Raw genomic sequence first — 14,367 nt, forward strand, 5'->3', positions numbered from 1 at the left:
TTCGAGCAATCAAATATCTCTTGCCGACGAAACTTACTCTTCTAGCGCTTTCGTTTCTCTCCAAATTCTGATTGCATTTGCACCAAATCCAACCTACACGTTTTCTGCAGCAAGCGCTACACGGGGAGTGTGTCGATTTCTATCGAAACAAGCGCGAAAAGCAAGATTCGAATTCATTCAGCACATCCGGTACGCATGCCTCGCAACAAAGATTGCACGTGACGTTTCCAGAGACCTATCTTTACACTACAGTATCTTGCCCGTACGAAGGACGGGCCAGATATACTAGTCCAAACTAAAGCTGCAAACGAGCTCTGCTGCAGCTGCAAATAAACGTAGGTGAGTAGGAAGGGTTTCTCTCAACTCATCTAGACAGTAGTAGACTCTAATACTATTTGTTACAGCATCGGTTTACCTGCGCAAACGTTGTGCAAACAGACTCTAATACTATTTGTTACAGCATCGGTTTACCTGCGCAAACGTTGTGCAAACAGAAAAGCAGAAACAGGTCACGGACTGTAGCAAAGCTTCCCTCATTGGCCGTGACGCCCACAACATTGACCACTAATGAATATGGTAGTTTGCTATACGGGATAGCTGGCTTGCCTTCAAAGCCCGGATAAATAGATAACGTAGCGCGCTACATTTTAAATAATAATTGATATCAACGCACGTCTATTGCGCAATTAAAAATTTCACAGTGGAAATGAATGAATGATGAATGATATATTTCTGTCGCATCTACAACCTGGGATTAAGTCAGCGATTGTCTACTAGCTGAGCTAGACCACTAGAAAAAAAAACTTACCAATAGTACACATGTCGGAACAATCCTGTTAGTTAGTTATTTAAATTGCCGAGGTAGCGAGGCTTCTACTCCGATCTCGAAAAACAAAAGGAAGCGTGGTCCTCTAGGCTATCGAGTGTGTGTGTGTGTGTGTGTGTGTGTGTGTGTGTGTGTGTGTGTGTGTGTGTGTGTGTGTGTGTGTGTGTGTGTGTGTTGTGTGTGTGTGTGTGTGTGTGTGTGTGTGTGTGTGTTGTGTGTGTGTGTGTGTGTGTGTGTGTGTGTGTGTGTGTGTGTGTGTGTGTGTGTGTGCGTGCGTGTGTGTGTGTGTGTGTGTGCGTGTGTGTGTGTGTGTGTGTGTGTGTGTGTGTGTGTGTGTGTGTGTGTGTGTGTGTGTGTGTGTGTGTGTGTGTGTGTGTGTGTGTGTGTGTGTGTGTGTGTGTGTGTGTGTGTGTGTGTGTGTGTGTGTGTGTGTGTGTGTGTGTGTGTGTGTGTGTGTGTGTGTGTGTGTGTGTGTGTGTGTGTGTGTGTGTGCCACATATGGTACATATCGTAGGGCTAGAGCAGCCAATGGCAGGGAAACCGAGGCTTGTTAATCGTTGTTTACATCATCTCCGTAGAAACAGAAAGGTATACGCTTGATATCAAGTAGAGTCGTTGGAGGAGGAACAATTTACTTACTTACACAGCACTTCCTCATGGCTGCTACTCACAGACATGAACGTGAATTGAAAATGAAGTGCCGTAAAGCTGCTGCAACTACTACGTCACCAGTTGAACTGCTGAGGCTTCGTTGCCTTGAAAGAGGTTCCAGCGGGATTAAAGGGCTTGGAAGGTGCGTTGAAATTGTGTCAGCGATTTTGGGATAGTTAACGGAAACGTATGCGAACGGTTTTGGTTGAACGCGAAACACAAGCGCGCATGCGTACAGTAATGCTGTGTTTTGTGGACCCTACAGTTGCAGACACTGCTATGGTCTATTGTACGTGATATAGAGTATAGACTGTGTGCCTCTTCACACACGTGCATGACAAGTTAGTTGCTTTCCAGATGAAGTCTGTAGAATGTTACAGCGTGATGCAACTTTTCTGTAATGTTTGTGTTTCGATGTAGGGTGTTTAGGATTATGGACGATGACGGCAACAAGAAGCTAGATTACAATGAGTTTCAGAAAGGAATTTTTGATTATGGTCTCAACTTGGAACCAGAGGTATATGTTGTCTGTACGTGTAGTATATGCAATACAGTATGTACCATATTACCTGGTTTTCAATGACAGACTGTTATGAAGTGAATTTTGCCAGTGCTCTAATACCTTGAGCTAGTATATACTCATTATACCGGCCTTGAGGTATAACATATTACATGCGGCATACCTGGTCAGTGGACCTGTGCCATTGTGTACGTAGGTATTTGTGTATTCATGTATGTACCCTATCCGTCAAATTCAAGCTCCACCAAAATTCAAGCCCTGTTGCTTCAGTTCAAACTGCTTTGCAACTTAGTCTGAGTGTTAATTTTAATAAAAGAGCCAGACTGACTAGAAGACCCACTCTGTCTTCAGCTGCATGCATACAGGTGGATTTAATTGTTTCAACCTGCAGCTGAGGCACATACTCAGCCACCCATTTAAAACATCATATATTCTTTCAAGTGTGCAGGGATCACTACTAACATTGATGGTATGGAGGATGCTGTAATGTGACGTGCATAAGGACAAAAGCACTGCGAAGAGAGTCGGACATCATCCCTACCAGCCTCAGCAACGACGAATCACAATTAGCAAAAGCAACTGGGCTGATGCCGGCGAATGGCACAGCTAGAACAGGAGGAAGAGAATCTAAAAGTTTTTGGTGTTTTTGGAAGAATCAGACTTTTTGAAGGCTTTACTGGAAACAACTTGCTGTAATATTTATGTAGCTGGACGATCATGTGAACAGATACATGTATGTGTACCATTAATTTACAAGTGACACAACTTGCAACTCTCTATTAATTTTTGCTACCATATCACCCCCTGTGTAAATACAAGGCCCGAGTATTTTATTAATACACAAACAAGCTTATTGCATTTCACCAGGGCTTGTATTTGGATGGATACAGTAACAGTTGTTTTAATCCTTTAAATGCAAAAGTATGTGTGGATGTGTGGATTAATTAAATACATATATGTACTTTATACGTTTTTGCATGCAAATGGTTCTTTCATGTAGGAGGTTCGTGCCATGTTCAATCAATTTGACTCTGATAAAAGTGGCACTCTTGATTTTGATGAATTTCTCAAGGCACTCAGGGTACTATTACTGCAGCATGTTCGCGTTGTTATCGGTTAACAAACTTTGCTTTGTCACAATAGCCGCCAATGAGCAAGGCAAGGAAAGATCTGATTATTAGAGCATTTCACAAGTTGGACAGATCAGGAGATGGTGTAGTGACAATAGAAGACTTGAAGGGGTAAGTGTGTTAGTACGGACGTGGTGTGGCTGTTCTTAACTGATCGTATTTTTCACATAGAGTTTATGATGCTTCTAAACATGCAAAGTATAAGAATGGTGAATGGACAGAAGAGCAAGTGTTCAGATCATTTTTGGACAGTTTCGATACTCCTAATGAAGCTGACGGAAAGGTAAGATAATGAAAATTTCATGTGAACTGAAATAATTTCCTGCAGAGTTGTTACTGTACATGTGGACTGTTTATGGCATTGCCACACTGACAGTTGAATTATAGAGACATGCCTACTTCTATCTACTGGCATGTCACTCAGTTTTCAACAGTGGTATGGATTATATATGTTGAAATATCTGGGTCTTACGGATGCTAGCTCAGTCTCCCGACCTTAGATTCAATTTAGTCAAGTTCTAATGCCGACACCACTGTTCTTCACTTCCATTAAGAACAGCTTGAAACATGAGTCACTGGTACTGAAAAGAGACCGCGCAGAGCCCTGTCTTATACTGATTTCTACACAAGCAATTTGGGCAAGACTGATCATTTGTTCTTAGGACATCACTTTATTTTTCGTATGCCCGTGTTTCCAGCAAATATTTGTAAGCTATAAATTTATTTGTAGGCGTGGCAACCCTGACTGTCTACCCATTAAGTTTAACTGATACCATGCTGTTATGCTGCCACCACACAATGATTTAGAATAGGGTAACATGCATTCATTAGTTGACTTTTTTGTAATTTTCAAATGAGACTTGTCAAAAAACACATCTGTAGCATGGAGACAGTTGAATAAATCAGTCTGTTGCAAAACTTACTTAAAGGTGTGCATTGTCTTTTCTCATTTGTGCAGTGATTCAGGCTATCTACGCCTGACCTCCACTAGCCAAAATGAGAACTATTTAAACCTTTAAGACTTTAATTGTGTTGTTAGTTTTATCAAGTCAACCATATGGCATCTTTCCAAATTGGTAATGATGCCTGCATGTTTCAGTGAAGGTGTTAAAGTTTCTTGATAACTAGTAATGGTAGAAAACACCTGTAGTTGAACTTTGTACTTAATGTTTGTCGGCTTGATACTTTGTTTCATGTTCCTAGTGCTGTGTTGAGGCTACTGTGTATTTGTGCTGTGACAGGTGACGAGAGAAGAGTTCACGAACTACTATAGCGGAGTCAGTGCTTCCATTGACAGTGACGCCTACTTTGATTTAATGATGAGATCAGCATGGAAACTGACATAACCATACTCTCTTGCCAAATACTACGGAAATTTTTAATTGAAATTGTGCCACTGCTATAGCCACTGCCTGGCACTTTCATCAGCTTCTACTGCACTTGTAGAAAAAATCTTGTACAGGAAGCTTACCTTGGAAACTATTGTAGACTTAGTAACTCACAAGAAACCTTTTTTATTGTAATAAACTTTTCACTTCAGTTTATGGGCTGTGTGTCTCTGCCGTCAAATGGAATGTTAGGAAGCAGCTTGGCTGTTTCATCATCATCACTTTCTTCGCTTGAGTCTACATCTTCAGCTCTCCCTGAATCACTCGTTTCTGGAGCCTGCCTTCCTGCTCTTGATCTATTTAGTACAAAACCCTACACATTGCTGAAAATAAGGCAAGTCACCTTATACATCACATTTGGAAAGACTTACAGTTTGTGCATCTCTGATGTTGAGAAAGATGGCAACAACAACACCCACTATGATGTTTCCAAAGAGAAAGATCATGATGTACGTCCAGTTTCTGTCTGGTACCGGAGCCTCTGCTTTAGTAAGTGTGTCAGTTAGGAAGGTAGTGCTAGGCTTCTTGTCAGAACATTCACCATAATTTGATGTTGTATTTGACAACCAGTCACTAGAAAGCACAACACGTGTTAATGGCAGCTTGATACCATGGAGCATGTTTGTGTGGCACAGCAAAAGCATGTACATGCTGTGAAGGTAATGGTATGTGTACCAGTTACTTGTCAATTTTGTACATTTCATTCTCTTGAGACTATAGTCACTGTTTCAAGATGTGATACAAATAACGTGGAAAACCATGACAGCTAATAAACTAGGATGTTGCTCTCAAGACCAAACATACTAAGACAGCAACACAAACGGCTTGAACTAACAGAATGTGTCAGACCTATACTGCACAGCTTGTTGGTTCATTACCTAGATGCTGGTTCACTATTATGTGAGCACAGCATCCAGCAACTATAACCCATTATGTTGGAAGGTATTGATGAGATAGTTCTACATAACTAACCTGTGCTGTCCTATCTATGTTGCTGTACAACTTTACATCTCAATTCTTGAACTTACTGAGTTCTAAATTTTAGTGCTGTTTATGTCTTACTGAAACAAGAATATGCAGGACTGACAATATCTTCAATGAACGCCATTCCTACTGAGATCGTTATGCAACTACCATACGTAGTCATGACTCAACATGTAAAATGAGCTTAGGTTAGGCATTGTTCACAATAAATTGAACACAGATTCAAAATGAATTGCAAACATAAAAACACATTGACAGTTTTGCCCAATCTCAACGTGCTCGCGTCACCATTCTGCGCATGTTTATGCATAGGTGTTGCATGGTTGTTTATGTCTTTGTGTGCATATGCCTAACTTTGTGCATTCACTTGTACATTCACACTATATACACCCATTGTTCAAGCCTTTTCGTATGAACTTCGCTCAGTTACAGCAACAATACGGAAAAGGCTATAGCGTCTGGTTTATTTAGTAATATAGGATGTGCTAATCATGGTCAACTTTTGAAGATTCTCCTTTGGATGCTGATGACTTGCATGGTAAAGAGGACCATCTCTTCTGTGCTTACTACCTGGTTGGTTTGGTGGTGTCATATTAGTAAATTCTTGAAATTTTTGGACCACAGAGGGGGACAAGGCAAAGTAAACTCCCGAGGCCTGTTCAAGCATAAAGTGACCTTTATATTTATATCAGTAAGTACATGTATGTATTGCAGCGTAGTGCAGAGGTAAGTATGGAAATACTGTTACTGTTTGGGTAATAGATCTGCTTACAATGCTGGTGTACTATCAGGTTGGTGGCTACGGTTTAGATCCTCCAGTTTCCCAACAACGATATTACAAATACCAATACCAACCATCTGAACTGTTGTGGCAACTCCCATTGCTGTTCCTACGACAGAAAAACTATTGCACACTTCCTGATGTCAATTAATTAATACAACAGATTTAATATGCTGACCAACAAGTTGAAGAGGAACAATGAGAGGAATTGATGGCCATAATGATGACTACAAGAGAAAACACGGTAGATTAATTACAAACATTGTAGTGTGAAAAACATACTGCTCCGATTGAGTATGTCATGCCTAACCACAGAATTGGAATAAGGGGATAGACACATGTGAAAGCCAAGAGGGCAAATACAGGTACAGTCAGCAGCAAGCAGAGCAATATCAACACACCACGGCGACCAGCACAGTCCTAATCAAAGGCAACGGTCAATGACATTTTATACTGAAAACATTATCACATATGACCAACCACTAGCAAGCCACAGAATGGGGCAAGCACCAGTGAAACATCATAAACTCCACCAGCAATTATAGATGATGTATCAGCACTGAAACCATATTTGTCCTGGATAAAGAGACTGAAAAGACAAGTGCATCTTGACTATCCACACTGCATGCGTTATAGTAATCATCACATACGAAGCATCAGCAATGAAGGCAAAAATTCCATTGTAGAAAAACATAATGGCAAGCGCCACCAGCCAATACAGCAATGAGAACTTAAAGATGTCACGGACATTCTACAAAGTACTGCTTGTTGTTGGAAAATTCGAGAACAAATAAGTTGGGATTCTTACAACTCGCCTTGCATTAGCTGCTGTACTCTCTGTCTGTAGAAAGTCAACAAACTTCACGTTAACATCTCACAAGAAAGCAAAGACCAATATTTCATACACAACAGGTCATTACTATTGGTCTGACTACATTGGTCAGCATATCTGTATGTACTGTACCTGTTGATCAGCATCTACCTAGTGTGTGTGTGTGTGTGTGTGTGTGTGTGTGTGTGTGTGTGTGTGTGTGGTGTGTGTGTGGTGTGTGTGTGTGTGTGTGTGTGTGTGTGTGTGTGTGTGTGTGTGTGTGTGTGTGTGTGTGTGTGTGTGTGTGTGTGTGTGTGTGTGTGTGTGTGTGTGTGTGTGTGTGTGTGTGTGTGTGTGTGTGTGTGTGTGTGTGTGTGTGTGTGTGTGTGTGTGTGTGTGTGTGTGTGTGTGTGTGTGTGTGTGTGTGTGTGTGTGTGTGTGTGTGTGTGTGTGTGTGTGTGTGTGTGTGTGTGTGTGTGTGTGTGTGTGTGTGTGTGTGTGTCTACACAAGTCTGTTGATCTGTAACATCTCACTGCTTGTTGTTTGATTATCTGCCTAGCTGTGTTTTGATCTTAGCTGTTGGCTATATGCGTGCTTGCTTCCATTTTCCTATTTATGCATTGTAACAATGAAGCCTTTCATAAAGAACAGTTGGCTAAACAGCAGTTTAATTAATATTAAAGAGGACCTTCATTACTACGTTTGACTAATGTGCCACTTCGAAACGAAAGCTGAAATAAATACATTTCAACTCGTTTTGACTGCTTGTGTGTAATAATTATTACAATTATCCAAATTTCTTTTAAAAACTGAAACGCAGACACTACTATCAGTGACAGACTTTGAGAATGCTCTCATAAGTTGTAAATCCAAAATGGCAAATGGATAAGGGACTGCCATTAGATGGCCACGCCCCCAGCCAGATGGCTGAGTTCCAGTGCACTATGCAGGAGTTATGGGCTGTGCAAAGCAAGCTCCTGAAGCCTGGCCAGGTACTCGCAGGATCACCGACTGTGATGCCATCGGCTGATTGACTTTGTCGCCGTCGGGGGGAGGGGGGCTTTGCCACCCCAGTCAAAGACCGGGTACTCATTTATACTCCTGAGTCAAGAGGCAATTGTGTGTAAATCCAATGGGTGATTACTTCACAATAACCATTGATTAACTATGTGATTCATGGTATTTTCAATCACGCATGCTGTATCCTCTCATACTAGAAGCAAACCAGGATGCCAGTTTCCACACCCGACTATCGTTCAGCTGAGAACTGGAAAGCTTGTCAAATGGCGTCCAAGACTAATGTCACAAACACGTGATACTTTACTGCAGTGTTCTGCATCTCAACATGGAGAGCATCACTGACATTTTTACTTATTGTATGCTATAGCTTTTTACACAACTCACCCTCCCTAGCTGTTCCATTCCACGTTCATCAAGACTGGCAGTAACTGCAGCTGAGACAAAGCCCAATCCACAAAGTAAAGAACCTACAAGACACATACATCTGATCTGTACAGAGAAAAGTATCATGAAAATTGAAGTGCCTCCATACAGTTGACAGAAGCAAGCAAACCCATTGGCCACTCTTTTTAACGTGTATCTAGACATTATGGTCTTTATCAATAGTTAATGGAGATAATCGGACATACTAAACATAATATGCAGTCACCACTAACATGAGTTTAACTCATTGACTGGCATGACCTGCATTATAGCTTCTAAGACCTTGAAAAGGTGGGTCTAGAGACATCGTAATTGACTATATGCCAAAGGGATGTCAAGAGTGCACTAGAAACAAAAGAAGACAGCAACAATGTGACATTGCCATTCATGTCTTGCTTTTATAACTATGTTAGATGCTGGACTGGCTCGCTAAAGCCTTAAATCAGTGTTTTTGTTCTGTACTAAATGACAGCTGCATTAGCCACTGCTTCAAGAAGTCAGTTGTCCTGCTTGGCTGATCCTTTTTCTTGCAGACCTTGCTTTGAACAGCTGGAGAATTACAGTTGGAAATGAAAAAACACTAAAGTGCTAAACCCTCGGCTGCTATCCAGTTGTTCTCTTGCTCATTAGTTCTACACCAGTTAGACCGTAATTGTTTTCTCTCACTAACTGCTTACTGTCACTAATTAGAGCTAGTCTAAAGCTGCATTGTGGTGCATGCACAGGAGGCATGGCGAGTCGAGTTGAGGGTATACACCAGTATTACTTTAATTATCCCTAGAGCATGCGTGCCTCAAGTTAATGAGAAGGGAATGGAATTTCTTTGCATGTTTAGAGAAGAAATTCATAGTTGCTGACACTTAGCAAGTATTCCATTTTCTAGCTGCATTCAAAGAGAACAATTTACTGTTACCATACATGGTTACACTACACAGAACCAGAGATGACACCATAAAAAAGTTAACATTCTATCCAATTCCTTCTTAAGGCAGGAGGGGTTACAGGGTTCTAGCCAGGGATCCTAAGGCGTACGCTTTGACAATGACCACTATGCCATCCATCTTTACAGCCAAGCCACTATGTATACCGTTCTATACTCTCTAGTCTTTACCCAGTCCTCTCCAAAGCCGTCATATATTGGGAGGCCAGCCTTTGATGTAAAGTCTTGTTCACATAATTTGTGTTTAAAGGGAATTACGGCTGGGTATAGTTGACAACTACTCTCCATTCCTGTTCACGTTTTACAAGGAAGAGGCTAACGAGATTGGGTTGCAACAGGCGTGGTACTAGCTAACTATAACTACAGAATCAGGAAGTGGCCTTGCAGTGGGTGGGTGAGTTTGACCTCTGATTTGAAAATTTTTTAATGAACACATTGACTCCTTCTTGCCCCACCAGAATGCAGTGAGATAATGAGAGCAACAAAACATCAAGGACTTGCCTTCAGCCCCTTTCCACCAAAGTAGACGGAGAAGAAGGAGCTGGCTACAGAAGACTACATAATTGCTGCTGGGTCTTGCCAGTTTGATCGAGAGGTAGCAGCAAAATGTAATATTGCAAGTTTGCCAACCAGAACCGGAAAAGCAAGGCGAAAAAGGTAATTAGGATACCACTCCCCAAATTGCAAAAAGGGCGTGCCCAAACTTGGCCTCCTGCCTACGCCTTGCCACAAACGTGGCTAGAACCCTGGGTTAGCTAACTAAATTATGTCTGCACAACAATGAGAACTGGTTGCAAACAGTTGTTGGCTGAAAAGATGAGGGTCACTTCTGTATGTTCATGATTAACAGCAATGCACCAGTTCTTACTGTCTTTATTTACCCTTACCTGTCCACAGTGCATTTACCACTTGCTCCTTAGGATTATCTGGCCACAAGCTCTGGGCATACCTGTCTGTGAGAAGGAAATTCAGCACACTACCCTACAGTTGAATAGAAATATACAATTACTAACCAATACAAACAGATTTGCATTTGATTATTTATTACTGTAGGTGCACTGGAACTACGGTGCAAATCAGTACAGAAATACTACAGTTTACTGCATATTTTCATCACACGTGCCCTCTACTGTCCCTTGTGACATATTCTGCCTAATCCTAGCTATGACCTTGTCCACAGTGGCTGCTAGTATACAGTCAAACTGACCGATTAACAATTGACACACAAGTGGACACCCAAATAACAAACAAACAATCAAACAAATAAGAGCTGTGAGCTTACCAAACGAGAAAAGGAAAGCGTAAATCCGAATGCCAGTGCTAACTCTTTTCCCTTAAACCAGAACGTAGACACCCTATTTTGAACCACTATAACAGCATGTATTAAACTCAAGATACAAATACAGCAACAGTGTTATCAACAAGACAACACAACCTGTCAGAGACCCATTGCCTGTTCTACAAGATAAACAAATACCCAAATAAAATATTTACAACAAAACCAAGATGACAGTTTTGTTACCCAAATATGAGTCTTCCCAATAGCATAATAGGAAATAGATTGAACGTTGCTCCAAGAGAAAATACGGATGACCCAAGAACACACATGAATGAGAACAAAAAGAGACCAACTAAACACAATAAAAACATGATGATTCTGACAAATTATAAACAATAAAAACAACTATGTGACTAACATCTGTTTCCTAATTTGTCAATCATAAATCCGGCAAGAAGAACCATCACAGCATTTCTTCAAATGCAGAACATTTCAGGACAAAAATCACAGAGATTGCAAGCAATTCTGCTTACGTCCAAGCATAGATAGCATAAAGAAGATTATACTGTGTTCCACTAAGACCTAAGCCACCATCCTACAAGATAGACACCACTTATTCATCTGCTGTAAAATATCCAATATTTGTGATTGCACTTAGCAATTGCAAGTATAGTCAACAGACACAAACAATCAACAAATAACTATACGACAAAACAAAAGCAGATTGACAGACTGAGATTCGAAAGGAATTACCAGTAGACATTATAGTCTCACGTAGCCAGACCCCTTTCCACCCCTTCATACTTCCGGGCGAAAATGGGTCTGGTGAACAGCCTTTGATGTTGCTGTGTGCCGCGTAGTCAGAAATCGGCTATCTAAAGACCGGATTTGGTTCCTTAAATGCCTCACTAAAGACCAGTTGGTATGAACTCAGTGCAATCCTATCTCAAGTAGCTTTTCTTGTTTCGTAGAGAACATCTCAAAGACTACAGCTAAAGGTGTTGCTGTTTGTGAAATCTGCATTTTTACAGCAGCAATCAAACATTGACGTCGACAGGTTTTCATCTCCTAGCTAGGCAATTTGTCATGATCGACATTGTACATAGTGTTGTGCGCTCGTGTCATAATCGAGACTGAATGCAAACGTATTGGATGGATGCAAACGTATTGGATGGGTGCGAACGTACTCGATGTAAGGCAATGAACAACACAGATAGGCAATTACCCAAACACAGAAAAACCACTCGTCTGGTTTCGATGACGTCATGCAGCTCCACGCACTTCCAGATATTGCTCACTCTGGACTGTCTGCGATCGCTTTAGACGTCAAACAGCAAACAGCATTGAGTAGGTTTGCATTCAGTCTCCGTTGTGACACAAGCGCACAACGCTAACGTACCACGTCAATCATGCCTGCATGAAATCGAAGCCTGTCAACATCAATGCTCCTGTGGCTGCTGTAGACAAGCAGATTTCACAACAGCAACGACTCTAGCTCTAGTCTTTGAGTTGTTCTCTACGAAACAAGAGAAGCTAGTTGAGATAAGACTGCACTGAGTGCACACCAATCTTGTCTTTAGTGAAGCGTTTAAGAAACCAAATCCAGTCTTTAGATAGCCGATTTCTGGCTACACAGCACACAGTGACATTATAGGTTGTTCACCAAACCCATTTCACCCAGAAGTATCATGTGTCGGAAAGGGGTCTGGCCACGTGAGCTTAAAGACATCACAAGACAACATCTACTACCTCATAATGGCTAGATGGCAATGTACGCAGACCAGCCCAACAGCGGCCAAAACAGTGGCCATGCATAAGGTCACAGTCAATAGTTTAAACTATTCCATCAAATGGATTTTCTAATGGTTTTGCAGAAGAGCACAAAGGCAACAAAACAGGCTGCTGAGCAGACTATATATATGTATGTATATATATATATATATATATATATATATATATATATATATATATATATATATATATATATAAACCACTGTACTGTTCAGTGAATCTATTCTATTCCTGAGAATGTATCAACTTGTGCCTTACTGTGTCAACACCAGTAGTACCCCAATCATTATAACCTACATTCCCCTATTTAGGCACACCTACCATTGCATTCCCTTTTTAAAATAGAAAGAGAGAGAACAGTCTTATCTATTGAATATAGTTGTGCAAGTCTGACTATTTTGCCCTTTCTAAACCTCTTGGGTGCATGCAGTTGACCCATTCAAGGTATTCAGAGCTTGACTATATTGTCGAGAATATCAACTGCAGATCTAGGTGACACAAGAATTAGACAAAAGACATGCAAGTTATTTAACACAAGCTAATTAGTTGACCAAAAGTTGGTAGAAAGACAGCTCATGAACTGCTCATTTAATGAAACTGTTGATGGACTGTATGACCAAAAGTTTCAAGACTTTGGAAGACTCTGCACACTCTTGCAACTGGAATTCAACCTAATAAAGTACTGCTACCCTACAACTTCCGTCTAATGAGTCTGATAAAAGACCAACAAAAACTAAGATAATTTATCCAGTTTCTAGCATATATATAATACAAATTTACAGATTAAAAAATTGAACATACTTAATATCAATAATTAAAAATACTACACTAATATCAACACTTGTGGTCCCAATGTTCAACCAGCGACATCATGCATTGCAAACTAAGATAAATATGGCTGCATGTAGATGCAATAGTGAGTTTAGAAACCCTAGCTAGGCACATACACTTTCTGCCCTCTCCAACTGCTTTTGCAAAACACTATACAAACAGAACAAAGCAATCTAGTAGCATAGTACATAAAACGCTACTTTACTAGTCACCTCGGCATGTCGAAGCAGAAATAGGAGCCAAACGTTAGCAGACAGGTGAAGAAGAGAATGACAAAGCGATAGTAGGCTGTGTAGAAAATAGCCATTCAGTGAAAAACAATAAAATTTAATTTAGACGTTGACGAACGTACTTTTCCTTGCATCCATGAGTGGAATGCTACTGCGACTGTACCGTACGTACTGTTTCGTAGTAGCAGTATCCGGGTTATTGCGTAAGAGTGACCACGCGCTACTAGCTAGGAGTCTGGCGTTACTGTGTAGCCACGGGTACAGTAGGCAGAACGAGTGGCCGGGTTAGAGTTTGGCTACACAAGAGTAACCGCTTGCATGTGAGCCTTTAATAAACATGCAGGTCTGTAGCAAGCAAATAGGATAGTCCTAACGCGATCTAACAGGGGCGTGACTGTGTTCTGAATTAGCGCACATTAATTCAAATGGCAAATTGGCAAATTGTCCAGCTAACAATCGACTAACAACTATTTACTAAACTTTCCAAATAGTGACTTTGTTTTCGGATTTTGCCACAAACCGATCACTAATCCAGGTCCGTACCGTGTACTAGAGAATTGCATATAGTTTTTGAAATTTGCACTTTCGTCTGTGGTTGATTTTTTTGGAACTTCCGGTTAAGGCATACGTGCTTAATTAAATAATGTCATTATACGCCTCGTGATACGATTAATCTATGTATACCCTTGATTATATGCATAATATATATAGTTTAATTAATATATGTCGACAATGTTATGTGGGAGTATGTGTGATTTGTT

General features: G+C 40.7%; 2 protein-coding genes across 7 annotated transcripts; one reads left to right on the forward strand and one right to left on the reverse strand.

The window, feature by feature from the left end:
- Window positions 1-1,452: 1,452 nt before the first annotated feature.
- On the forward strand, window positions 1,453-4,671 carry LOC134185716 (calcyphosin-like protein). 2 transcript variants are annotated; one of them, XM_062653581.1, is made up of 6 exons: window positions 1,453-1,619; window positions 1,898-1,994; window positions 2,998-3,078; window positions 3,141-3,238; window positions 3,299-3,410; window positions 4,369-4,671. In XM_062653581.1, the coding sequence occupies exons 1-6, from the start codon at window positions 1,483-1,485 to the stop codon at window positions 4,471-4,473; spliced, it is 630 nt and encodes a 209-aa protein (XP_062509565.1). In that variant the 5' UTR covers window positions 1,453-1,482; the 3' UTR covers window positions 4,474-4,671. The 2 variants fall into 2 exon arrangements, with proteins under 2 accessions (XP_062509565.1, XP_062509566.1); XM_062653582.1 differs by lacking the exon at window positions 1,453-1,619 and adding an exon at window positions 1,730-1,818.
- On the reverse strand, window positions 4,660-13,896 carry LOC134185714 (major facilitator superfamily domain-containing protein 1-like). 5 transcript variants are annotated; one of them, XM_062653577.1, is made up of 18 exons: window positions 13,729-13,896; window positions 13,589-13,664; window positions 13,493-13,526; window positions 11,288-11,349; window positions 11,173-11,228; window positions 10,998-11,106; window positions 10,911-10,933; window positions 10,758-10,843; window positions 10,363-10,456; window positions 8,497-8,579; window positions 7,089-7,121; window positions 6,931-7,031; window positions 6,761-6,869; window positions 6,563-6,700; window positions 6,459-6,507; window positions 6,272-6,389; window positions 4,887-5,088; window positions 4,660-4,828 (listed from the first exon to the last, which is right to left on the reverse strand). In XM_062653577.1, the coding sequence occupies exons 1-18, from the start codon at window positions 13,742-13,744 to the stop codon at window positions 4,664-4,666; spliced, it is 1,554 nt and encodes a 517-aa protein (XP_062509561.1). In that variant the 5' UTR covers window positions 13,745-13,896; the 3' UTR covers window positions 4,660-4,663. The 5 variants fall into 5 exon arrangements, with proteins under 5 accessions (XP_062509561.1, XP_062509560.1, XP_062509562.1 ...); XM_062653576.1 differs by having other exon boundaries at window positions 13,589-13,896; XM_062653578.1 differs by lacking the exons at window positions 13,493-13,526; window positions 13,589-13,664; window positions 13,729-13,896 and adding exons at window positions 11,980-12,071; window positions 12,154-12,282.
- Window positions 13,897-14,367: the final 471 nt, after the last annotated feature.

Source organism: Corticium candelabrum, chromosome 10, assembly GCF_963422355.1.
Source record: "Corticium candelabrum chromosome 10, ooCorCand1.1, whole genome shotgun sequence".
Classification (NCBI taxonomy): Eukaryota; Metazoa; Porifera; class Homoscleromorpha; order Homosclerophorida; family Plakinidae; genus Corticium; species Corticium candelabrum.